The sequence below is a fragment of the Camelina sativa genome, chromosome 14, assembly GCF_030686135.1.
Source record: "Camelina sativa cultivar CO46 ecotype springtype chromosome 14, ASM3068613v1".
NCBI classification, from domain to species: domain Eukaryota; kingdom Viridiplantae; phylum Streptophyta; class Magnoliopsida; order Brassicales; family Brassicaceae; genus Camelina; species Camelina sativa.
This window is the reverse complement of record NC_141893.1, coordinates 9,634,627-9,656,635: the sequence shown is the minus strand read 5'-3', so window position 1 is coordinate 9,656,635 and position 22,009 is coordinate 9,634,627. Positions and strand designations below refer to the sequence as shown.

Below are 22,009 nucleotides of genomic sequence, written 5' to 3'. Positions count from 1 at the left end.
TATGATCTTTTAATTTTGTTTCAATTGAATGCATCATAGAAATAGAGCATAGAAAACTTCACCGGTGAGAGACATTAAAAACTTAGACAGGTTTTGTCCGTGATATACAAAAATGTAAACTACAATAATGTATATAGTTTAGATTTACCACTATTAAATTTGTTTTTTTTAGCCTTTCGTAGTGAATTACATTTTCAAGTTCATACTCTCTATGGTTTATTGGACTAAATTTCCCTAGTGTTTAGATTCGACATGTCAGATTTTTGGACTACATGTTAAGAGGAAAAAAACAATTATGTTTATGTTTCCATAGATATAATTTTATACTAATTTTTTAAATTCAAACTATCTAGCAGATTAACAATAGATCTGGCTTTATTTTGCTTACAATAATACTTAATTGTATATAACGAAAAGGTCTGTTTTGCCAAGAAACAGAGAGATTGCTCTATCAAAGTTGACCCAGCTGGTCAATTAAACAACAGATGATAAAGTTGCTAGTGGACAAACCATAACTGGCTTGTAGTCTTGTACATTGCCTCGCAGGCTCCATACATTGATTCCGAAGCAGTTCCAGATATATGTGGTTCATTTCAGGCTCTGCGAGGACCATGGTGAACTCGATTTCTGCGTTTTGAACCCTTCCGTGCGAACTTAGACTCTCTGCTCACTCTAACACCATGAACCGGACTACCACCATCAGCATGTTGGCTCAAATCCGAGTCAGAACGATGGTCTTTCCTCACACCAACTCTAACACGATGGCTCCTCGGTCTCAGAGACTTTCTAAGACGTTCTTCTTTTCTGCATTCTCGCCTCGACCTATGGTATGTGAATGACGCATCATCATCATCATCATCATCATCACTGTTATGATCACCACAACCATCCTCTATATATCTGTGGTGTCTGCGTCTTCTTCTACGTTTTGAGTGTAGCAGATCATAGCAGAAGAAACTACACCAATAGCTAAGAATGTAGAACCAACAAGAGACCAAAACCCATAGGAATCCGCAGAAACCGTGGATGATACAATGCCAAAACCCAACTTTGTATAGCATGTAGATGAAGAAAGAAAGAAGTAGGATACGATTAGGATTAATGCGGTTTTAGCAAGATTCGCCACGCAGAAATTCTCAATGTAGCATATGAGATCCCAAGGTGATGGACAAACCGAACTGTTCCAAGTACGATTTGTTTTAGTTTCGGGCCTATAAGCAGTCAAGAAAGATTATGATAAATATAAGTGATGGTTTTTGTGTATTACCTGCAAGATTTTCCAGATAGAAAGTCAAGTGGAGAACCAAAGAAGTTTCCGATAGAATTTGAGAACCCGGTGAAGAATGAGTCCAACACGTTACCCATCACGACCAACTTCAGATTCCGATTATAGATAAGTTATTCTAGTCTGCCGCAATAGGCAAATTTAACAGACAATAAATTAGAGAGGTTTGAGAAGAGAAAGCCGCTTTGTAACTGCTTAAGATCTAGTGGTTACTGTTAATTAAGTTGCAGCTGCACCTGCTTTTTGAACTTTATTTCTTGTCCTTTAGTAAAAATGAAATAAAAATAGAAACCAGTGAGAGTACAAGTGTTATTTCTTCGTTAACTCGGCGAACTGAAATAAAATTATCCAAAGAGGGGAGATCAAACATCATCCAGATTCAAGAAGCCATAATTTTCAGAGAAGGAATGATCATATGATTAAACCGGGATGTGAAGGTTACGCTACTTAAAACCGGATTACAATGAAAAACAACTTGGATAGAAGAAGCTGATCAGTCCATCCTTCCCTTTAGGATCCTCTCCTTAATCTCTGTTGGTGTTCTGTACAACATATCACCATGAAAGTTTGTTTTAAGAACTAATTTTTGATAACAAAAGTGGGGAGAAAAAGAGAAGAAGAAACCCATTGAGAAGAATTGAGAACTTACACAATGTAAACATGTCCTCCCCAACCACTCAGACAATCACGGTCAACTGATGAGAGAAGTGCTTGTGATATTGTCTCGAACAATTCCTCAGCTTCCTGAAAAATCCCCATTTTTGTTAAGCCAGAGTCTTTGATACATAGGTCTACATAAAACAGAATAAAGCTAACAAGCTCAAATTTTTAAAGACCTCATGCCAAAAGGGGCAATTGAAGATATCAAAGAGAAAACTAACAGCTATTTTGATCTCTGCATATGCACCCTAATTTTCAAACTAATTCAACATTCCATTTTTTTATAAAGTAACCCTGAACCTTTAAACCTACCAAACATCACGCATAACTGTGGTTTTTATGCATTTGCCGTGACAGGATTTGGTAATAAAACAACAGATAATAAAGTTGCTAGTGGACAAACCATATCAGGCTTGTACATTGCCTCGCAGGCTCCGTACAGTGATTCTGAAGCAGTTCCAGATACAACAAAATCTTTAGCCAACTCTCTGCATTTAGAAGAAAGCAATCATTATACCATGTTCCCTATTATATCAAGCAATTAAAAGAAATGTAAAGGTATCTGCAGCCATTAGGTCGAAACAACAAACACAAAATAGAGAAATGTATCAAAGGTTCAAAACAATATGCAGACGAAACCATGGTCATTTCCTACTCATAGGATGCTGAGGTAAATCCAACAATTCCCAAAACCCCCCAAAAGCAAAATGAATTATTTCCATGAAACATATGAAGGACTATACAGACCACACCACACTAACCAAGCTAATGACATCAATACGAAAAAGGGAAAAGCTTCCCTACGAATCAGAGATTTAACCAAGAAAATATGTGAACATACTTGGCTCCAATAGAGTCCATCGTGCAAATGAAAGGCTTGTCATCATCTCCCAAGCCGGCAATCACAGGTTGGCATAAGTAAGGACCAAATCTGAAAATAAGCAGCCAATCTCATTATCATTCTAAATCATAATTCGGAGACAAACTTAGCAAATTAGTCCTAGCCAGAAGCAAATCAGTCCTAACCAGAATCATGGGCAGCATCACAAACAACAGGTAGCTAATAAAGCAAATCGACTTGATAAAGTAGGCACTGACCTCTTCTCGTAAAGAATGGCTGAGACGAGACTAGCGAAAGTTTCAGGCTTCATGTCTCTCTCTTCCCGGAGCTGGTAAAGCTTATGACGAAACACCAAGCGCTGGTACCTTTCAAACATCAAAGACAAAAACCAAGAAAAAAACTCTCGTCAATTCAATTCAAAAAACGTAAAACCAAAACAAATATGGGAACATGTGGAAGCTAGCAAGATAGTTTTACAGTGTTTGAACATCGGTAGCGAGGCCAGAAAGGCCGATGAAGACACGATCGTGGATCTTGGAGATTCTCTGGAAATCAGTAGCGATTGTTTGTAGCTGGACACCGAGCCTACGATCACTGGCGATGGCGAAGCAGTTCTTACCTACCATAGCCACGACGGCACTTCCATTGTACTCGAAGATCTAAATCGCCACAAATAGAGGTTGAGGTTGAGGTCACTATCTAAACCATTGATGCGTAAAACTAATAGAGGTTGAGGTCTCTGAGATTCAAATTAAGAAAAAGAAAACTGGGAGTTGTAAAACTTACCGACATCGGAAACTTAGGGTTTTCAGAGTCGAATTTGGAGCTTTTCCGAACGGAGGAGAAATCTGAGAAGGTGGAGGAGAGAGAGAGAGGAGCAACTAAGTAAAGTCGACGGTGGCTTGGAGGAAAATCCAGCCGGACTTTTTTTCCTCGCCTTCAATATAGTTTGGGCCGAATTTACGTAGGCCTTTTTCTATTGGGCTTAATAAGGAAAATTAATTAAATTTTGTCTAGATTCATAAAATATTTAAGGTCAATGGTCAACTAAACGGTCCCAAATTCATAAAGTGATATCGCTTTTTCTAACTGGACTGGAGGAGCTCTAGATTCCCATTTGAACCACAATTCCACTAATCGGTACATTGCAATATACAAGTACGAGTCGTTAAGATAAAGAGATTTGCAAAGGGAACAAACAATAAGAAGCATGAATGATTAAAAAGTTACAAGTACAATTCAACGTTGAGTTCGCAAGTAAATTAATGATCATAAGAACCAACTACGCTCATTCGCCAATATTATATCAGCCAGGGAATTGCCTGACAAGCCATTAGTTCTACTAAGGTCAAGTTTCTGGACTTGACGCATCGAGGATGCCTTTACGTCTAGCAAATTTCCTTCTGACACTTGGGGTAGAGCATATAGTTATGGCTTCATCGTGTCACAGCTAGTTTCATTTGTCTTCCGCATATGTGTCCGGTTTGTTAATGGGCTGGGAAAACGACTGCAAGAGAGTTTTTTGTGCAGGTAACTCGGCGATGAAAAGCAATGTTTGAGCCCAACCAGCATATTCACCATATTTACTCACAAATGCTTCTGCCACTCGGCCGTGGAGTTTAGCTGTCAGTTTTGCACCAGCAAGGTCTGGCAGTAGATAGTTTGTGGCGATCTGATCCATTTCCCCATAACAGAACACAAATAAAAGCTACTTAAGTCACCACAGAAAAATGTATTTGGATCTGCATTTAGTAACTACAATATATAGAAACCACAGATTCGATCGTTACCTTCCAGACATGCGTGTCAACGGGAATGGCACTATGCTGATCAAGGGAAAACAGAGCTATGCAAGCTGCTACCTTTGGACCAACACCAGGTAACGTACATAGCTCAGCAACTGCCTCTTGGAGATCTAATTTGCGTAAAGAAAGAAGCCATTCATTGCCACCACCAGGCTTTGACTGCAAAGCATTCACTGTACCTGTTATGTATTTGGCTCTGCTCACCCACAACATGGAACCAAAATCAGTATTTGCAACTGAGAACAGAACCAATCAGATAAAAATGCTACGAATGGAGGTATAAGCTTCAATCAAAGTTTTATCCTAAATGGCTAATTGAATAGGCAGTAAAGTTAGATAAGTGTGATGAATGAAGCAAGCACACGCACACCTGTAACCAAAACCAGCCATTCTAAGCTCTGCTTCAGAAACCCTAGATAACCGATCTAATGATGGGAACTGATGAAACTCAAATCCTTCAATGTCACCCAAATGTAACCCTAAAGACGAGACGAAATCAACCATCTTGGTAATCCTGGCGATATTATTGTTGGACGAGCACAAAAACTGAATTAAGCACTCAAGCGGATCCTGTCTCAGCACACGAGCGCCACGAAGATGTTTCGCCAGCTCTCCGAAACGAGGATCCTTCTTCGAGAAATCAGACCATAGCTCAGCTAACGAGATCTCGGCATTGAGAAAATCCAGCAGCGCAAGCTCCGCTCCTGATTTAGGGCTAGTGCTGCTGCAATGGACGCAGTAGGAAACTGTATCGTCTCCTGGACGCTGGCGGAGAGAGACGAGGTGAGGTCCTATCGTTCCGCTGTACTGAATCGCCCCAGTCTGCTTCCACCGGAATGTTTGACCCGTCGGAAAAGTTAACGGTAGAGTCAGCTCCGTGTGGGTGAGTTTTAACGGGAACCATTTTGGTGCTCCTGTTCTGTGTAGCTTCTGTTTCAGAATCGGTGTGACCGGCGGAGACAGAGGTGGTTTCGTGGTGGCGGAGATCGACGCCGAAGAAGATGTTGCACGAGGTCTCTTCATCGCCGTTGCTCGTTAACGGAACCACCCACGCGAACGAGCGGACCCTTAATGTATCAATTTAAACCGGGTTAATCAATTTGAACCGGATTAACCAATTTGAACTTAAAAAAGAATTGTTTTGGTTATCTCTTTCAATCAATCTAAACCAAAGTAAATGTGATTCAAAATTTTAATTAAAGCATTTAATTATTGAGATTATGTATAATTTAATAAAAATCATTATGTATGTATATACATGTATATTTTTATTATCCAACTATATATATGCAATCTATGTAATACACTTGTTCCACATGTCAATTGAAAATTTAATATTTTTTTCCTCAAAAACAAAAAGGTAATTTGCCGAAATAAAAATGACATAATTCTTAAAGTTTGTAAACATATAATTTGTAAATATTATGAAAAAAACTTGTTACTTAAAATCTCTTCGATAACAAACTCTGTGATTTGATACTTTCTCAAATAGTTGACGGCAAATTATTGAACGAATTACCTCTTAATGAGAACAAGTTAATCGGCTTGATTCCTTCCCAATTAGAAGAAGATAATCATGAGACATTAAAAAAAAAACAAGTTAGTGTTGTTTTCAAAATACCAAATAAACCAAATTTTGGCGATATAATAGGTTTTTGGATTGTAAATAATTAAATTATAAAAAAAAATCCTCAAATAGGATAGCATCTAAGCATTATTCACTTTTTTCATGACATTTTGGAGTTCATTGCTCGATTTGCCTTGCTAAGCAAGTTTTTTGTTGTTTTGTTAACAAAATATATAGATTAGCTTAAACGAGTCCATTGGAGGTTGCTAATCTCTTCTTTCCTACAAGTTCTATTTTTATATTTTTACTACTTCTGTTACTTTTGTTGATGTATAAGCATAAATAAAAGATTTTGGAATTAAAATATGTTTTCAAGCTGAGATTAAATTGACATTGGATAATTCACGAGGATTTCAAACAGAGCAAGATATCATTTAGAAAATCGAACCAAACACAAAAAAATTAATAAATTATAATTGGTTGTTTTTTCCACAATTAGACTTACTTTCTGCCACTGCACTAAGGTCACTGATTGTTTTTAATAGCAAATCCCATAATAAAAGGATATTAAAAAGGTAGATTTCTATAAAAACTAATAATAATTACATAACTAATTATCATTGTAAACAACGTTGAACAAAAAAACGAGGGAAAATGTTGAAACTAAATATGTAATTATTGAAAAAATATATTTTGTTTTTAAAAATAAAATCTTAGAATTTTGTAATGTGAAATCTTATAAATTAGAGTAAAACCAGAAACCATTATCAAATGTTAATGTGTCAAGCTTTATCCCAGTCTGAGTGATGAGCTTGTTGAATGCTAAATATTCAGCTTTGCTATATATGGAAAAAAGTAAATTTAACGACGAATACATGATAGATGTTTTCATCATTTTTTTAATTTTTTTTTTTTTTCATTATCTTATACTTATTGTGTGGTAAAGAACATATACATATTCAACTTTTATAGTGATTGTATGATCGATTATTGTGATATTAAAAATATATATATGAAACACATGAAGAATTTCCTACTTTGTATCGTATTATTTTATGATAAATTAGTGAAATTATGGTGGAAAATAACGGTTTGATGAGAGGAGTAATTTATGTCTATGCTGAGAATTACGAGGTGAATATAATATGGTGTACAGAAATTGTGAGAGGAGTATGTCCATGTTGATTGGTTTGACTAACCACCACACCAGTATCACCCTTAATGTATCAATTTCAATCGGTTTAACCAATTTGAACTAAAAACCGAACAAAACCGGTCATTATCTCTTCAATTTGAAACAAAACGGTATCAATATAAACCGATTAAATATGATTATAAACCGAAATCGGATTGGTTAACGAAGGTTGAAATTTTGAAGTCAAACCTTTTCCAAAACCTCTTACCCAACCAAAAGGTTATGTGACGTCGTTGTGGGAGAATGACTAAAAAGAAGGCATTGGCGAAATAAATTCAGAGAAAAAGGTTTGCTGTGGGTTGCTCGAGAGAGAGAGCTAGAAGAAATCAGAGCGACTCGGAGGAACAGAAGAAGACAAAGAAAGCAATTCTCTCTTACACTTTAGAGTTCTTTGGTTTTGATTCCACTGAACCCTAAACCTCAATTTCTCTATCTTCATCCACAAGAATGCCAGCTTCTGAAGGTAACAATTGCAATTTCTCTGTTTCCTCAAAATCCAATTTTGAATTGGGATTTGACTTACCCATATAGATCGTATCTATGGGTATTTTTTTACTTTTGCGAATTGAATTACCCTTTTTTCCCCCAATTCTGTCGCAGATAGAAGAGGGAAATGGAAACGACGGAAGCGAGGTGGGTTATCGGCGGCGAGGAAACCGAAACAAGAGGAGGAAGATATCGAGGAAGAAGACGAAGAGAACAACAACAATCACAACAACGAAGAAATTGATGACGTTGATAATAATGCCGATGAGCTTCACCAGAACGGCGGCGCAACTCCCGATCCGGGACACGGTATTGGCGAAGTAGTTGAAGATTCCGGTTCGCGCATCTCTGATTTCCCCTCTGTGGTTAAGCGTGTTGTGATCCGTCCACACGCGTCTGTAACGGCCGTTGTGGCTGCTGAGAGAGGTGGTTTGATTGGGGAGACTAGAGGTCAAGGTTCGCTTCCGTCTCTGGAGAATATTTCCTATGGGCAATTGCAAGCGTTGTCTACTGTACCGGCTGATGCTCTGTCCTTTGATCTTGAGAGGAGTGATGGAGCGTCTTCTGCTTATGTTATCTCTCCACCACCTATTTTGGAAGGAGAAGGAGTTGCTAAACGGTTTGGGGATCTGGTTCATGTCTTGCCTATGCATTCAGGTTTGTTTGTTTCTCTTGTCCTTTAGTTCATGATTTTGCATATGAATTGAAGACTTGTAAGTGTTGACTATGTTGCAATGTTCTTTTATGTTACAAGTGAGGCTTAATGCAGTATCAGATTTTGCTGGTTGGTACTAGTATTGTAGTAGTCATATTTGTTGTCAAGAATTTGATTTTTCTTAAGATATCTCAAAGGGTTCTTATGCCGGTAGCTCCTGAATGTAGAAGGTTTTATCGTACGTGCGTGGTTCTTAGTTTACATTACTCTGAAAGCAACTCTATTTCTGTATTTCATATCAGTTTTTTGTTATGGTCTGTGTGATGGATAAGGAGAGGTATTAGAACTCTTGCCACATCATCTACGTGTATGTATTAATCAAAGTAGAATAACTACTGGCTTTGAGTAGCCCTAGGTTTCTTAGATCAGGATTGCATCTTGAATGGATTATGCAAGTGATGTCCTCTAAATTTTACTTGGGCTATGTTCTTGGAGTTCATGTTCAGATGTATCCTGAATTCCCTCTTAGTTTATTTTTATTTCTGATATTTTGGTCCCCAGTGCTCGAATTTATTATTTTACTTTTGCTGTTACATTTGAACAGATTGGTTTGCACCAAACACAGTGGATCGGCTTGAAAGGCAAGTGGTGCCACAATTCTTCTCTGGAAAATCGCCAAACCATACACCCGAAAGTTATATGGAATTCAGGAACGCAATTGTTTCAAAATATATGCAGAACCCTGAAAAGACACTGACGATTTCTGATTGTCAAGGATTGGTAGATGGTGTTGACATTGCAGATTTTGCACGAGTTTTCCGTTTTCTTGATCACTGGGGAATAATCAATTACTGTGCCACCACCCAGTCACATCCTGGGCCTTCTAGAGATGCATTGGATGTGAGGGAGGATACAAATGGTGAGGTCCACGTGCCGTCTGCTGCTTTAACATCTATTGATAGTTTGATCAAATTTGACAAGCCCAACTGTAGACACAAGGGGGCTGAAGTGTATTCATCCTTGTCAAGCTTGGATGGTGACATCCCTGACTTGGACATCAGAATTCGTGAACACCTTTGTGATAATCATTGCAACCATTGTTCTCGACCGCTTCCAACTGTGTACTTCCAGTCACAAAAGAAGGTTCTTAGCATGCTTTCCCTTACGCATTACCCTTTGTGTATCATTCTCTGATTTTTTTCCATTATAGACTCAAAACCTTATCTTACTTACTGTTTCAGATATCAGAGCGCTTCTAACAAATTGCTTCATCTCTACTTTACAGGGGGATATAGTCTTATGCTCTGATTGTTTTCACCATGGAAGATTTGTTGTTGGACATTCTTGTCTTGACTTTGTAAGAGTGGATCCATCCAAATTTTATGGCGATCAAGATGGAGACAATTGGAGTGATCAGGAAACTCTCTTACTTCTTGAAGCTGTGGAACTCTACAATGAAAATTGGATTCAGATTGCAGATCATGTTGGTTCCAAATCAAAAGCTCAGTGCATTCTTCATTTTCTTCGATTACCTGTGGAGGATGGTCTTTTGGATAATGTTGAGGTTCCAGGTGTAACTGATTTGGAAAACCCTGCAAATGGATATGACCACAAAGGAACAGATTCAGATGGAGATATACCCGGTGATTTTGCTTTCTTCATCTCAAACTATTTGTAGCCATGACGTATTGGCTTTAGTTATGTTCTTTGACATGCCATACTCATTGTCGACTTGCCTCTGCAGGATATTCGGAGCAAGATTCTGACACGGAGATCAAGCTTCCTTTTGTGAAGTCTCCGAATCCGGTTATGGCATTGGTTTGTGAACTTTTTTCGCTGCAAATTTGATATGCTCTTCTCATTAGCCTTTTGATCTCACCAGTTAGAGATACTGATCCATGAATCGGTTGATCTAAGACCTAAACTGTATGCATGTTTTGAGTGAAAAAAATAGTCCTCTAGTAAATGTAAGTTTGGGGATTATGAGGATCCTGATACCGAAACATTTTAGGTTGCATTTTTGGCATCAGCTGTTGGACCTCGAGTTGCTGCGTCATGTGCCCATGAGTCCCTTGCGATTTTATCTGAGGATGATAGGTTAGTGCATTCCATGACCCTGTCCATTTTAGAGATCTTTATAGTAGAATTCAGTTTAACTATGGACTATACTGAAACATCTCAATCCATAAAGGATGAAATCTGAGGGAGTGCAAGGGAAAGAAGCTGGAGAAAATCAGCAGCAAGATGGTAAGGCAGTTACTTGTTTGTTCTCTTTACAGTAATTTCTTGGCTCCTTTGTGTTAACCTAATCTTCAATACCCGCATGCTTTAATTGTAAAAGAAAACTCAGGAGCAGCTAAAACATCGAGCCAAAACGGAGCAGAACCACAGACTCCATTGCCAGAGGATAAGGTTATGGTGGCATTTAGAGCCGGTCTATCAGCTGCAGCAACGAAAGCAAAATTGTTTGCCGATCATGAAGAACGTGAGATCCAAAGGCTTTCTGCAAATATTGTAAATCACCAGGTAAATACCGGAAGCAGTTGCTGATGAGAATTTGTATAGTTGGTTAATTTATTTTGTCGATAGCGTTTGTTTTTTACTGATATCATTTAAAAAACGGCAGCTGAAGAGGATGGAGCTGAAGCTAAAACAGTTTGCAGAAATTGAAACATTGTTGATGAAAGAATGCGAACAAGTAGAGAAAACACGTCAGAGATTTGCTGCAGAACGAGTCCGTATGCTCTCAGCAAGATTTGGATCACCTGGAGGAATCCCTCCACAGACTAATAATAATCTCCAAGGGATGTCTCTGTCCACAGGTAGTAACAGCATCAATACTCTCTTGCAGCAGCAACAACAACAAGTTTCAGCAACATCTCAACCAAGCATCATTCCAGGATTCAGCAACAACCCGCAAGTCCATGCGCAGATGCAGTTCATGGCACGCCAACAACAACAGCAACAACAAGCTTTCTCGTTTGGCCCGAGATTGCCTCTCAATGCGATACAGACGAATGCAGGATCAACGGCTTCACCAAATGTCATGTTTGGCAACAACCAACTTAATAACCCTGCAGGTTCAGGAGGAGCAGCATCCATCAACCAACCCTCGTTTAGTCACCCGATGGTTAGGTCTTCCACGGGTTCAGGCTCAGGGTCCGGTTTAGGCTTAAACTGAGACGTATCTCTTTAGCTTTACTTAGCTTATCAGTATCCATATTTATTTATTTCCGCCTTGTTATTTGTTATTGGCTTTGAGACAGACCGGTAGTGTTGTCCCTAAGTTAGTAGTGTCTTGTAGTAACAAAATCATCCTCGTTGTGAATTAAAACAGTTACCAATCTTAATGTCTGCTGTCTATGTCTCTCTTCCCAAATATTTTCACTTACTCTCAACATTTCAGACAGTAGAAGTAAACAACACTGTCTCATTTGCCTTTTGGACAATACAGACAGTTCCGTTTATAAATGTACATTAGTTCTTGTCCGAATGAAAAACTCAAATCCGTTTTATTAAATTTATAATTATTCTAAAAATCTTCTTTTTTTTTTTTTCTAAGAAGTTAAAATAAATTTAAGGCTAACCGAGGCGAGAGACTGAGCGAGCCATCATTAAAATGGATTTTTTCTCATACAATCGGAATCAGTGCGTTTCAGCGGCGAACCACGGCGAGAGGAGAATGACGATTTCGGCGAACCCCATCTCGAAGAAACCGATCCCTGGCTTGAATCTTCCGACCGAGAAAACGTTGATCCCGTTTCATAGAAATTCTCAAACTCCGATGATGACGATGATGACGATTCCTGACCGGTCTTTTTAATATCACTGCTCTTACTCTTCTTCCACCCAAACAATGACTTGGGATAGAAACACCCACCGACTCGAGGAGGAGAAGATCGGAAATACGGAGTCGGAGGTCCTGAACATTGAGAGTCGGAATCTGAAGGCGGCGATTTGAGCTTGAAAGACGACGGAGGAGCGAATGGAGAAACCGGCCGGCTTTTGGATTCAGACGGCGGGAATGGTTTTAATCTGAGAGGAGCAAGTCTTTTGGGAGGTTGAAGAAGAAGAGTAGGGTGATCATCATCACCGGGTTGGGTTTTGGGTACACCGGGTCGGACCTCCCACTTAAAAGGCACAGCTCCGGGTCTTTTGAAAGAATAATCGTCACCTTCGACCATTGGGTTTGGGTACATACAACAACACCCCCAAAATATAATAAAAATACAAAATAAAAAGAATCGATTTGTTTCAATTTCAAGGCTATCATCAATCAATTCATCATCATGTAACAACAACAAGTCAACAACAATAAACACTACTTATAGTTTTGACCAATTATTTTTAGAACGTATCCAGATTTTTTTTTTTTAATTTTATATGTCAAAACTATAAAAGATTCAACGAACTTGTTGTGTTGACAGCATTTTTATTTTTATTTAGTTATGTTTCCTATAGTTTTGGATATGTGTATCCGAACCTTCTTTTTATGTGGGTGTGAAGAATCTTGGTATATTTATTCACTTGTATTTTATTGCATTTTCGGAGAATTTTACTAATATGATTGATTATCAGAGGTGGTAAACAGAAAAAAAAATCTTATATAAATTAAAATCTACTAATATTATTTTTCTTTTTTTTTGACATTTTGGGATTAATATCTAACAAATATTGTAAAGAAACACATTCCATAATACACATGATCAATTTTTTACAACAATAAACAATGTCTGAGACATATGATTGTTGGTAAGAACGCATGTCTCATTCCCATAAGAAAGAGTGAGCATAATTTGCTTATATACCTCACCTTTTGAGGTAAAGTAGCACACTAAAAATACAAAACAAAGTCGCACTCTAAATATATGGAGATGGGATTGTATGTCACTGGTACTACACTATTCCCTATTACAATTGGCATTCATTCTATTATTCTATATCATTTAGATTAAGTGAAAAATTACTAGAAAAATGTAATGATTTTGTTGATTTACATGTTAATTGTTATGATTATGTTTAACGATTTTACCCAATAACAATAGTCAACAGATTTTGTAAGTTGATGCAATGAAATAACTCTGCAACAAAGTACAAACCATAAAAGAGTAACAACCAGAAAAACGTCACAACGCTCCAACTTTTTATCAAAACCTAAGCTATGAAAAGTGGCATTACGATAACTCACAAGTCATAAGGAAAAGGTCCAAATTCAAGTAGAATCCAAATGCAGAGCTTTATACTTTACATGGTCTTTGCTTTAGAAGTCTTGAGCCATTTCTGAGAGGGCACGAATTGTATTGCTTGCCACATCTAGAAGCTGCAAGTACTCATCTGCCCCATCTACAAGTCGCTGGATACATTAAAAGGAAAAGATATGAGATAGTTTTATTATCACTAGAGGTAACAGAGGTTAGCAATATTGCAACATATCTACAGTCAAATGATACTTGACTCAAAACACGTAATATAACTGAGTCAAGATGTTGGTAATTGATCTCACTTGAGTCTTAAACTAACTCCATGAAAGAGACACAAGTATGAAAGAGACACAAGTAAGAAAATTAGTACAGGAAACCTTACCTTATCAGTTTCAGCTAAACATTTGCAGATCTTAGCCTTTTGGATGTCTGTTATGTCATTGTCAGCCTCCACAATGATATCGAATAGCTGAAAGAGAGTTGTATAGAAGTGGTTACAGCCACAATTGCATGACTTAAATGGGGTAAAAATAAGAGAGGGAAGTAGAGAACCTGATTGATGATTTGAGATGCAGGATATCCTTCTGCAACTATGTTATCCACTTCCTTGTTTGCAATATCGAAATCCCCACTTTTGCATGCAGTAAAAAGTTTTGTGACTACCTCCAGGGGAACTACCTGACAGATTCGTAAGAGTTCCAAATTAACCGTCATTAAGTCTGACTTGGTTAAAACCTGGCATACACTTATGCAAAACTGGGTTGACTTTATCCTTACCCCAGACACATCGAGTAAATCTGTAGAAGTTATTGTTGATCCAAACAACCGAGCCCCACTCTGTGATTATCAGGCAGAAAGACTGGTTCACATTTCTATTGTCAATTTCGTCTAATAACAAATGTTTCAGATAATTATCTTACCTGCAGATATGTGATGGCCCTACGGAGATCCCCTTGTGATATGGAGCTCAAAGTTGAAAGAGCCTAAAAGGGAAATAACTATAATAAACAGCTTTTTCACAAAACTAAAACAACAAGGCGAACCTTAAAGCTTTTGTTCACACCTCTTCATCAAGGTTGAGACCTTCTTCATTACAAATATGCATTATACGGTGAGTCATAACTTCTTCAGAAAGTGGTTTAAATCTGAACTTTGCACACCTGGAAGCAAGGGGCTCTATAATCCTAAAGAGCAAGGAATCAAAGTTATAAGGGTGATCAATATCAGTGGGTTCATAGTTCAGCTCCACGATATGTTCTTGTTATTAATTTGAGTACATAAAAATTCAACAAATAGCTCAGTGTATGAGCATATTCCAAATTATAAACAAAAAAAAAGAAGCAATATTTAACATAACCAGCGAGAAACTTGGAGAAAAAATGAAAGGGAGATGCAAATGTGAACAGAAGGAAAAAAAAAGGGTATTGAGAGAGACAGAATTACCTGCTAATGTAATTACATATGAAAAAGAATCTGGTGACTTTGGAGTAAGTTTCCATAGTGCGCCTCAAGGCGTTCTGGATAGTCAATAAAACAGATCATGGTAAATACATATCAAGCGCACCAATGCGGAAGAGAAAAGATGTTAACATACCTGAGCATCTTCTGTCATTGAATCAGCCTCATCTAGGATGATGATCTTAAATGCTGGGCATGGATAACCGCTGAAGAATCAAATTGTAGGTGTTAGAGGAAATGCAAACCGCACACAGTGGAATGAGGAAATGACAAAAAAAAAAAAAAAAAAAAAAAATTACACACCCTTGACGATGATTAGACCCAACAGCAACAGCAGCAAAATCCTTGATCTTTGTCCGAACAACATTAATGCCTCTGTCATCACTCGCATTCAGCTCCAACACCCTAGACTTGTATAGTTCAGGTCTGTATAAAGTATAAACTCTTTGGTTAGTTTCACATCCCCATCTCTTGTAATCACAGCAAAATGAAATAACAACAAAATGACAGTCTAATGAAAATACATAATGTGATATTACTCCCTAAAGAAGCTGAAACAAAATCATATGAGACAACAACAAAAATAGCTTCAATTTGCTCGAAAGAGGGGACAGTCCAAACTCAGAAACCTAATAAAGACTTACATACCAAAACCATAGTGACTAGTGTTATTATGAATCCACACATCTAAATATAACGTATAGCTACCTAGTGAAACAACTTGGTATATCATAATGCAACCACAAAGACCCTGAGAGTGGAAATTATCACAGCATCTTCATCACTTTTGCGAGTTATCTGAATCACAAAGCTGAATGTATCATATCAAAGATCACAAGGTCTCTCATACAAGTTACAAGTTAAGCACACACTAATGAATCAATCTAAAAAAAATATCAATCCATGACACACTAAAATCAGAATTTTGTAATAGATGATTTGAGTACCCAAATAGCTGGTGGGCGATGGCAAGTGCAGTAGTGGTTTTTCCTGTCCCTGGCGGTCCATAAAAGAGCATGTGCGGGCACTACAACAGAGACACAGCAGGAAAATAAAACAAAAATCCAAGAACCCAGAATTTAGAGCAAGATACGACATCTAGGGATTTCAAATGTGTATCCGAAAAGTGAACCCGATTCACAAAATCAAATTTCAAAATAAGCAGAGAGTTATATTACATCAGCAGTCTCGAGAGTGTTGGTGAGGACCCGAACCACCTCTTCCTGGTGAGCCACGTCCTTAACCTGCTTCGGCCGGCTAAAACCAAATCGGAAAACAATTGAGTTAAAATAAAATCCGATTTACAGTTTCCGTCAACGGAGAAACAGATGAGTAAGAAGAAATCGTACTATTTCTCAACCCATGGCTGTGAGCTCTGAAGAACTGGCGCCATTCCTCTCTCTCTCTCTCTCTCTCTCTCTCTCTCTCTTCGCCTTTTTTTTGTTTTTTCTTTTCTTCTAATTTTCTCTTCCCAGTTCATTCCCTCTGTGACGGAGACTCTTTATAAAACCCTTGTACGTCGTTTCCCCAATTTTCCCGCTCCCGCCATTAACCCTCCAGCTCATGAAGAGGGTTTTGACATCTTGACGATTATGATATACATACATAAACATAGCGATCTCGATCTCATTAATAGAAAGTTTTTTTTATCTTATGCATATACATTGACAGTCTTCATATACATTGAGTCGTCCTCATATTACAACCTGGAATACTGAATCTTTGAAAAAGGATACTCTCGTACTCCACACTCTCAACCATATATGTACTACTATATATAGTGTATATTTAGGTACATATCAACAAGAGATTTTTCGGCCTTTTAGAGTAGGGTACTTGTTGAGCCAGTGACAGTCTTCGAACGAACAACTCGAAATATTCCTCCTGCGTAACACCACATCATCGGGGTTGATGAACCGAGGGGACCATGCCGGTGTCCCATCTTCGTAAGAGTTATGTGTTAGCCTCCTCAGATTAGAGCCATCCAGTTTCACTGTGAAGATATCACCATACGGTTGGTACGAATGCGGGTTTGAGATCGGTTCTGCGGAGATTCCAGCATAATCTGATGTAAAAGCTAAGGATTTACTGTCCGGGCTAAAAACCGGGTGGTTAGTTCTCCCACCCGTCCCGCTGTGGATAAGCTTCCTTAACCCTGTCCCGTTTGGATGGATCAAGAACAGCTCGAAACTACCTGAGCCAGGGCTTTCTCGATCAGATGCAAACGCGATCCATTCGCCATTCGGTGACCAGTTACACATTGTGTCGGTCCACGCACCTTCGGTTAACCTCCATAGACCACCGCTTTCGCCTTTCTCAGCATCCATTATGTAAAGGTTTTTGTGACCAGTCCGGCCCGAACGAAACACGATTCGCTTACCATCCGGAGATGGCCATGGGAAAGCATTGTTCTTCCCGTTAGTCGTTAGCCTCCTCACGGACGATGACTTGTCAGCTGCATCCACGTCAATAGCGATGACATCGACCTCTGTTCTCTCTGTAGCAAAAGTTGGACCTGAGCTAGAATAGACAATTCCTGGTCGAACCGGATCCCAAGCTGTCGAAAACGCCATTCCATTGTACACTTCACGCTGCCCTGAACCATCAGGCTTCACCACAAACACACCAGGCATTCTAACGTATGCTATACGATCACCCCCTGGTGAGAAGGAAGGAAACGAACCATCGATTCTGAAGAGAGAAAGGTCCCTTGTGGTGGTTTGAATATTCTCTAGGATAAGCAGAGGACTTCTCCGTCCATTAGCCTCGCCTCTACAACTATGGTATCCGACTCGAGACGCATCAGGGGACAAGAACGGGTTCAGATGATGACTCTCCGGTGCAACCAAACGAGTCAACTCAATAAACTCATTCCTCTTCAGATCAAACAACTCCACGTGGCGGTAATCCGAGCCAGGTCTCCTCGTCGCCACCGCTATGAACTTGTGGTTGTTCGGTGACGTTGCCGGTGTGAAAGCGTGAACTCCAGGTGGTGTGACTCGCTGAATTGTCACTGACTCTGTAGTCAACGGCTCGTTTTCAGGTAAGATGGCTCTGTACACACTGATCCAACCATCCTCCTCGCTTCTTCTATGGAAATACAAAGTGGAGTCATCGACCCAACAAGGCCAACCACCGTGCTCCACCACCTTAACTCGGTGAGTCCCATCCCGAGTCAAGAACACATAAATATCCGTACTTAGCTCTTCAACTTCCCCTGTCCAGCCTCTCTCTCCGTAGGAAGCCACCGCCGTCAAATTCCCGGAAGGCGAAACCGCGGGGCTAAAATCAGCTACACCACTCGGCGTCAACCGTCGGGTCAACCCGGTTCTCAACTCGGTAGAGTAAACGGCGGTCCAGCTAGTCCTAGGCTCACCAGAGTTCTCGTGAGTTGACACGTAGACTAGAAACTCACCACTCAAACTAGGCTTATCTTTAAACGAATTTACCGTCATGCCACTCCGTTGATCAAAGCCGGATAACAAAGGAACTTGGACTCGAGACGGTGCTTCTAACACCGATCGTCGTCTCCTTATGGAATCAGATTCAACGCCGCCGTATATGAGATCGTAGTATAAGCTAGAAGTACCGTTTCTCTCGGTGACGTAGATGAGATGCAGAGGAGACGAATCTTCTAACTGAATTTGGGTTTCATCGGGTAGAAGAGAGATGAGCGCCGGAGAAGGAGAAGGGAAATAGCCGTTGAAGTTTACCGATTCTCCATCGGTGATCCGGAGCTCGCCGGAAACTGACGGCGGTTGAGCCGTTGAGAGGGCGAATATGTCGAATTCGTAACGCGATCGTCCTAGAGTGGTGAATATGATGGTGTCTCCATCACCACCAGCGTTTGAATTTTGATGATCCGACGTCGATGCGTGAAGCAGAAGCAGAAGAGACGCGAAGAAGAGCATCTGAGCAATATCCATGGCTGATTGGTCGGTGGTTAATCGTCACTCAGTAGAGACAATGTTAATCGCAAGTTTTGTAAGGCGGAGGAATTTTTCAGAGTGTGGTGTCACGTTTCAGATAAGTTTGAGGATATTTTGAGGATATTTATTTTTCTAAATAATGGAAATGTTAGAAAGTAACATAATTTGATAACAAATCATTGCGACGGAATAACACACACTGGACTTGTTGCGCGCTTACTTATTCATTGTCATTTTCACGTTTACGTCTTAAAATCTTGGATAGAGCAACTAGGCCCAAACCTCGTAGGCCAAGCGACATCAACAGTAGTTTTGATCTTTGGGAACCACATGGGTGGACCATCTTCCACCGAGTTGTGGGTAAGCCTCGTCAAATCAGAACCGTCCAAATTCACCGTAAAGATCTCACCACCCGCGATGAAAAAATGGGGAGTACCGATCGACTCAGCCGAGATACCAGCATAAGTGGTAGTGAACACGATTCTCTTACTGTCGGGACTAAACGTCGAATGCATCGACAGCCCACCGGTCAAGTTCTGCGCTAGCTTTTTTAAACCGGTTCCATCCGGGTGAACCACATACAAATTATCCAAAAACGTACCGGGAAATTCCCGGTTCGATGAAAACACAATCCAATTACCATCTGGTGACCAAGTAGGTATCGAATCGTTCCAGTTTCCATTTGTTAGGCGAAACAAACCACCGGACTCACCTTTCTCTGCGTCGATTATGTAAATGTTTTTAACGCCGGACCGAGCAGAACGGAACACGATCCTTTTACCGTCAGGCGATAACATCGACTAGAAATGTCGCTGGGGGTATTATGGGACCTGCGCTTGTGTAGACGATGCCACGTCGAACTGGATCCCAAACTGTTCCAAACCCCTGAGGAAGCACCTCGCGTAGACCTGAACCGTCTGAGTTCACAATGCTGACCCATCCTGTGGAAGAGATGAACGCGAACCGATCACCTTCCGGGGAGATTGTAGGGAACGCACCGTCGAATCTGAATAGAGAGAGGTCTTCCGAAGTGGTTTTGAGTTTCTGGAGGAGGTTGCGAGGAGTTTTACGTCTAGTTGCGTCGCCTCTGCATGTATGGTATCCGACTCGGGACGAGTCAGGGGAGAGAAACGGATTAAAGTGATGACTCGGGACGAGTCCGGTTTTGGGTAGAACCGCTCGGTAGACGCTGATCCAGCCGTCGTCGCTTTGTCGGTGGAAATACAGAGTGGAATCGTCGATCCAACCCGGCCACCCGCCTTGCTTGACCACCTTGACTCGCTTAGTTCCATCACGTGTCAGGAAAACGTATATGTCGGATGAACCAGTCGCTTTCTCAACCAAGCTGAAAACCCAGCCTTTCTCTCCGAACGAAGCAACAGCAGTCCATTTTCCAGACGGAGACACCGCCGGAGAAAAATCAGCGATTCCAGGTGGTGTCAAACGCCGAGTCGACTTTGATCGTAACTTGGTCGAGTAAACGGCGGCCCAACTCGCCAATGGTTTACGCGGGTTCTCATGTGTCGATACGTAGACGAGATGCTTGTTAGTCAAAACAGGCGTATTTTTCATCGAGTTCACAGTCATGCCACTATGTCGTTCATCGCCGGGGAATAATGGAACGTGAACTCTAGATCCGGAGTTATCGTTATGGACGACGTCGTAGTTTAAGCTAGGTGTTCCGTCTCTCTCCGTAACGTAGATGAGATGTATAAGAGACGAGTCGTGTGGTTGAATACGAGAATTATTGGGTAGAAGTGAGATAAGATCCGGAGATGGAGAAGCGAAATGGCCGTTGAAATTAACGGAGTTGCCATCGGTGAGACGGTGCTCATCTGCGGGAGACGGTGGACGTTTGTTTGTTGGGAGAGTGAAGATGTCGAATTCGAAAGTGGGTCTTCCTGTCGTCGAGAACAATATGTGGAGCCATTCGAAACCTTGGGCTTGTTCGATGAAGCTGACGATAAACAGAAGAGAGAGATGAGGAAGAAGAAGAAGAAGAGATTGGTGTCTTTTATTTTCATGGTGTTGTCTTCGGATTTTGCATGTGGGCGGGAACATTTTATTGGTGAAAGTTGTGACATGGATGATTGACACGTAGGTTGACTTTAGTGGCTCTTGATTTTTTTTTTCTTGTCAACGCTTCTGATTTTTAATTTGTAATCACAAGATTTATAACTCCGAATTTTTTTCGATATCAATACAAATAGTTGAATGTAAACAGGATATAATGATTCGAGTTTTAAAAGATAAATTCATATAGTTATCAAATTAATTTATTAAACGATGTACAATATAAATAGTTTTTTAACAATTTTTTACTATCATCTGTTTCGTCATTTTCTATGACTTTTCATGTTCTATTTTTGTTTATTTAACAAATGAAAACAATATATGCTACGATTTGGTTTGTTTTCTTATTGTATTGATAGAATTTCAAATTTCTGTTATTCTGTTTTCTATCTTTGGAAAATGGGAAAAAAATCAATGTAAATTGATTTATTTTTAATAGGAAGATATCAATCTGGATTGAAGGTGATGGATGAGATAATACACTTAGAAACCATTCAAAGAGCGTAGTGTCCTGACACTATCTGGACCACTGGATATTAGCATTTTCAATAATATGTGGCTATAAATCTGATCATCAGATTTTTGGAAAGTAAATTTTGGCATTTTCAGTATGCCTATCATTATCAGTATTTCTCGTTCCTCAAAATCTAGTATCTTTCTCTGCAATTATTAGTGTCTACTTGGTGTCATGGATTTTGAAGGTTCAGATATTTTATTATCTTCTAATTCTATACTACTCTTGTCGTAGTTTGGAGTTTTCTTGCTGCTACTTCTCTTTATGGCTTTATGCCTTAATCTGAAGGTTAACTTACACACACATATATATAAAAAAAAATTTCGCATAAGATTATTTA

General features: G+C 39.6%; 5 protein-coding genes and 3 pseudogenes across 8 annotated transcripts; 1 reads left to right on the top strand and 7 right to left on the bottom strand.

Annotated features, from left to right (window-relative positions):
* Nucleotides 1-374: 374 nt before the first annotated feature.
* Nucleotides 375-1,494, bottom strand: LOC104740867 (uncharacterized; annotated as a pseudogene). The gene is made up of 2 exons (XR_015580453.1): nucleotides 1,268-1,494; nucleotides 375-1,178 (listed from the first exon to the last, which is right to left on the bottom strand). The product of XR_015580453.1 is annotated as an uncharacterized LOC104740867 (transcript).
* Nucleotides 1,495-1,597: 103 nt separating this feature from the next.
* On the bottom strand, nucleotides 1,598-3,742 carry LOC104740868 (proteasome subunit beta type-3-A). Its single transcript, XM_010461591.3, has 7 exons — nucleotides 3,573-3,742; nucleotides 3,264-3,445; nucleotides 3,044-3,151; nucleotides 2,787-2,876; nucleotides 2,349-2,433; nucleotides 1,935-2,029; nucleotides 1,598-1,827 (listed from the first exon to the last, which is right to left on the bottom strand). The coding sequence occupies exons 1-7, from the start codon at nucleotides 3,576-3,578 to the stop codon at nucleotides 1,779-1,781; spliced, it is 615 nt and encodes a 204-aa protein (XP_010459893.1). The 5' UTR covers nucleotides 3,579-3,742; the 3' UTR covers nucleotides 1,598-1,778.
* A 226-nt stretch (nucleotides 3,743-3,968) lies between these two features.
* On the bottom strand, nucleotides 3,969-5,664 carry LOC104740866 (N-glycosylase/DNA lyase OGG1). Its single transcript, XM_010461590.3, is given in 4 exon segments — nucleotides 3,969-4,247; nucleotides 4,249-4,458; nucleotides 4,577-4,787; nucleotides 4,962-5,664. Coding segments are annotated over 4 exon segments (1,107 nt in total). The 5' UTR covers nucleotides 5,615-5,664; the 3' UTR covers nucleotides 3,969-4,214.
* A 1,850-nt stretch (nucleotides 5,665-7,514) lies between these two features.
* LOC104743445 (SWI/SNF complex subunit SWI3C) lies at nucleotides 7,515-11,855 on the top strand. 2 transcript variants are annotated; one of them, XM_087485426.1, is made up of 9 exons: nucleotides 7,515-7,816; nucleotides 7,954-8,496; nucleotides 9,099-9,637; nucleotides 9,780-10,137; nucleotides 10,239-10,312; nucleotides 10,506-10,591; nucleotides 10,686-10,741; nucleotides 10,836-11,020; nucleotides 11,121-11,855. In XM_087485426.1, exons 1-9 carry the CDS (start codon nucleotides 7,801-7,803, stop codon nucleotides 11,673-11,675), a joined length of 2,412 nt encoding a protein of 803 aa, XP_087341552.1. In that variant the 5' UTR covers nucleotides 7,515-7,800; the 3' UTR covers nucleotides 11,676-11,855. The 2 variants fall into 2 exon arrangements, with proteins under 2 accessions (XP_087341552.1, XP_087341553.1); XM_087485427.1 differs by having other exon boundaries at nucleotides 7,589-7,816; nucleotides 10,845-11,020.
* A 123-nt stretch (nucleotides 11,856-11,978) lies between these two features.
* LOC104740865 (uncharacterized) lies at nucleotides 11,979-12,824 on the bottom strand (annotated as a pseudogene).
* A 723-nt stretch (nucleotides 12,825-13,547) lies between these two features.
* Nucleotides 13,548-19,189, bottom strand: LOC104743444 (replication factor C subunit 4). 2 transcript variants are annotated; one of them, XM_087485429.1, is made up of 12 exons: nucleotides 16,503-19,189; nucleotides 16,332-16,410; nucleotides 16,101-16,180; nucleotides 15,457-15,579; nucleotides 15,290-15,359; nucleotides 15,139-15,212; nucleotides 14,759-14,879; nucleotides 14,616-14,678; nucleotides 14,473-14,532; nucleotides 14,248-14,373; nucleotides 14,078-14,164; nucleotides 13,548-13,847 (listed from the first exon to the last, which is right to left on the bottom strand). In XM_087485429.1, the coding sequence occupies exons 1-12, from the start codon at nucleotides 16,631-16,633 to the stop codon at nucleotides 13,755-13,757; spliced, it is 1,107 nt and encodes a 368-aa protein (XP_087341555.1). In that variant the 5' UTR covers nucleotides 16,634-19,189; the 3' UTR covers nucleotides 13,548-13,754. The 2 variants fall into 2 exon arrangements, with proteins under 2 accessions (XP_087341555.1, XP_087341556.1); XM_087485430.1 differs by having other exon boundaries at nucleotides 15,862-16,180; nucleotides 16,503-16,643.
* LOC147928003 (uncharacterized) lies at nucleotides 16,783-19,079 on the bottom strand. The gene has a single exon (XM_087485428.1). The coding sequence runs from the start codon at nucleotides 19,077-19,079 to the stop codon at nucleotides 16,953-16,955; it is 2,127 nt and encodes a 708-aa protein (XP_087341554.1). The 3' UTR covers nucleotides 16,783-16,952.
* Nucleotides 19,185-21,177, bottom strand: LOC147928002 (uncharacterized; annotated as a pseudogene).
* Nucleotides 21,178-22,009: the final 832 nt, after the last annotated feature.

Coding starts and splice junctions, on each gene's coding strand:
- LOC104743445 (XM_087485426.1), top strand. Junction 9,638..9,779: donor ACTTCCAGTCACAAAAGAAG/GTTCTTAGCATG, acceptor TCTACTTTACAG/GGGGATATAGTCTTATGCTC. Junction 10,138..10,238: donor TTCAGATGGAGATATACCCG/GTGATTTTGCTT, acceptor TTGCCTCTGCAG/GATATTCGGAGCAAGATTCT.
- LOC104740868 (XM_010461591.3), bottom strand. Junction 3,152..3,263: donor GCTACCGATGTTCAAACACT/GTAAAACTATCT, acceptor GATGTTTGAAAG/GTACCAGCGCTTGGTGTTTC. Junction 1,828..1,934: donor GGAGGACATGTTTACATTGT/GTAAGTTCTCAA, acceptor TATGTTGTACAG/AACACCAACAGAGATTAAGG.
- LOC147928003 (XM_087485428.1), bottom strand. CDS start 19,079: ATGGATATTGCTCAGATGCTCTTCTTCGCGTCTCTTCTGCTTCTGCTT.
- LOC104743444 (XM_087485429.1), bottom strand. CDS start 16,633: ATGAACTGGGAAGAGAAAATTAGAAGAAAAGAAAAAACAAAAAAAAGG. Junction 14,679..14,758: donor GTCTCAACCTTGATGAAGAG/GTGTGAACAAAA, acceptor TTTCCCTTTTAG/GCTCTTTCAACTTTGAGCTC. Junction 13,848..14,077: donor GTTTAGCTGAAACTGATAAG/GTAAGGTTTCCT, acceptor TAATGTATCCAG/CGACTTGTAGATGGGGCAGA.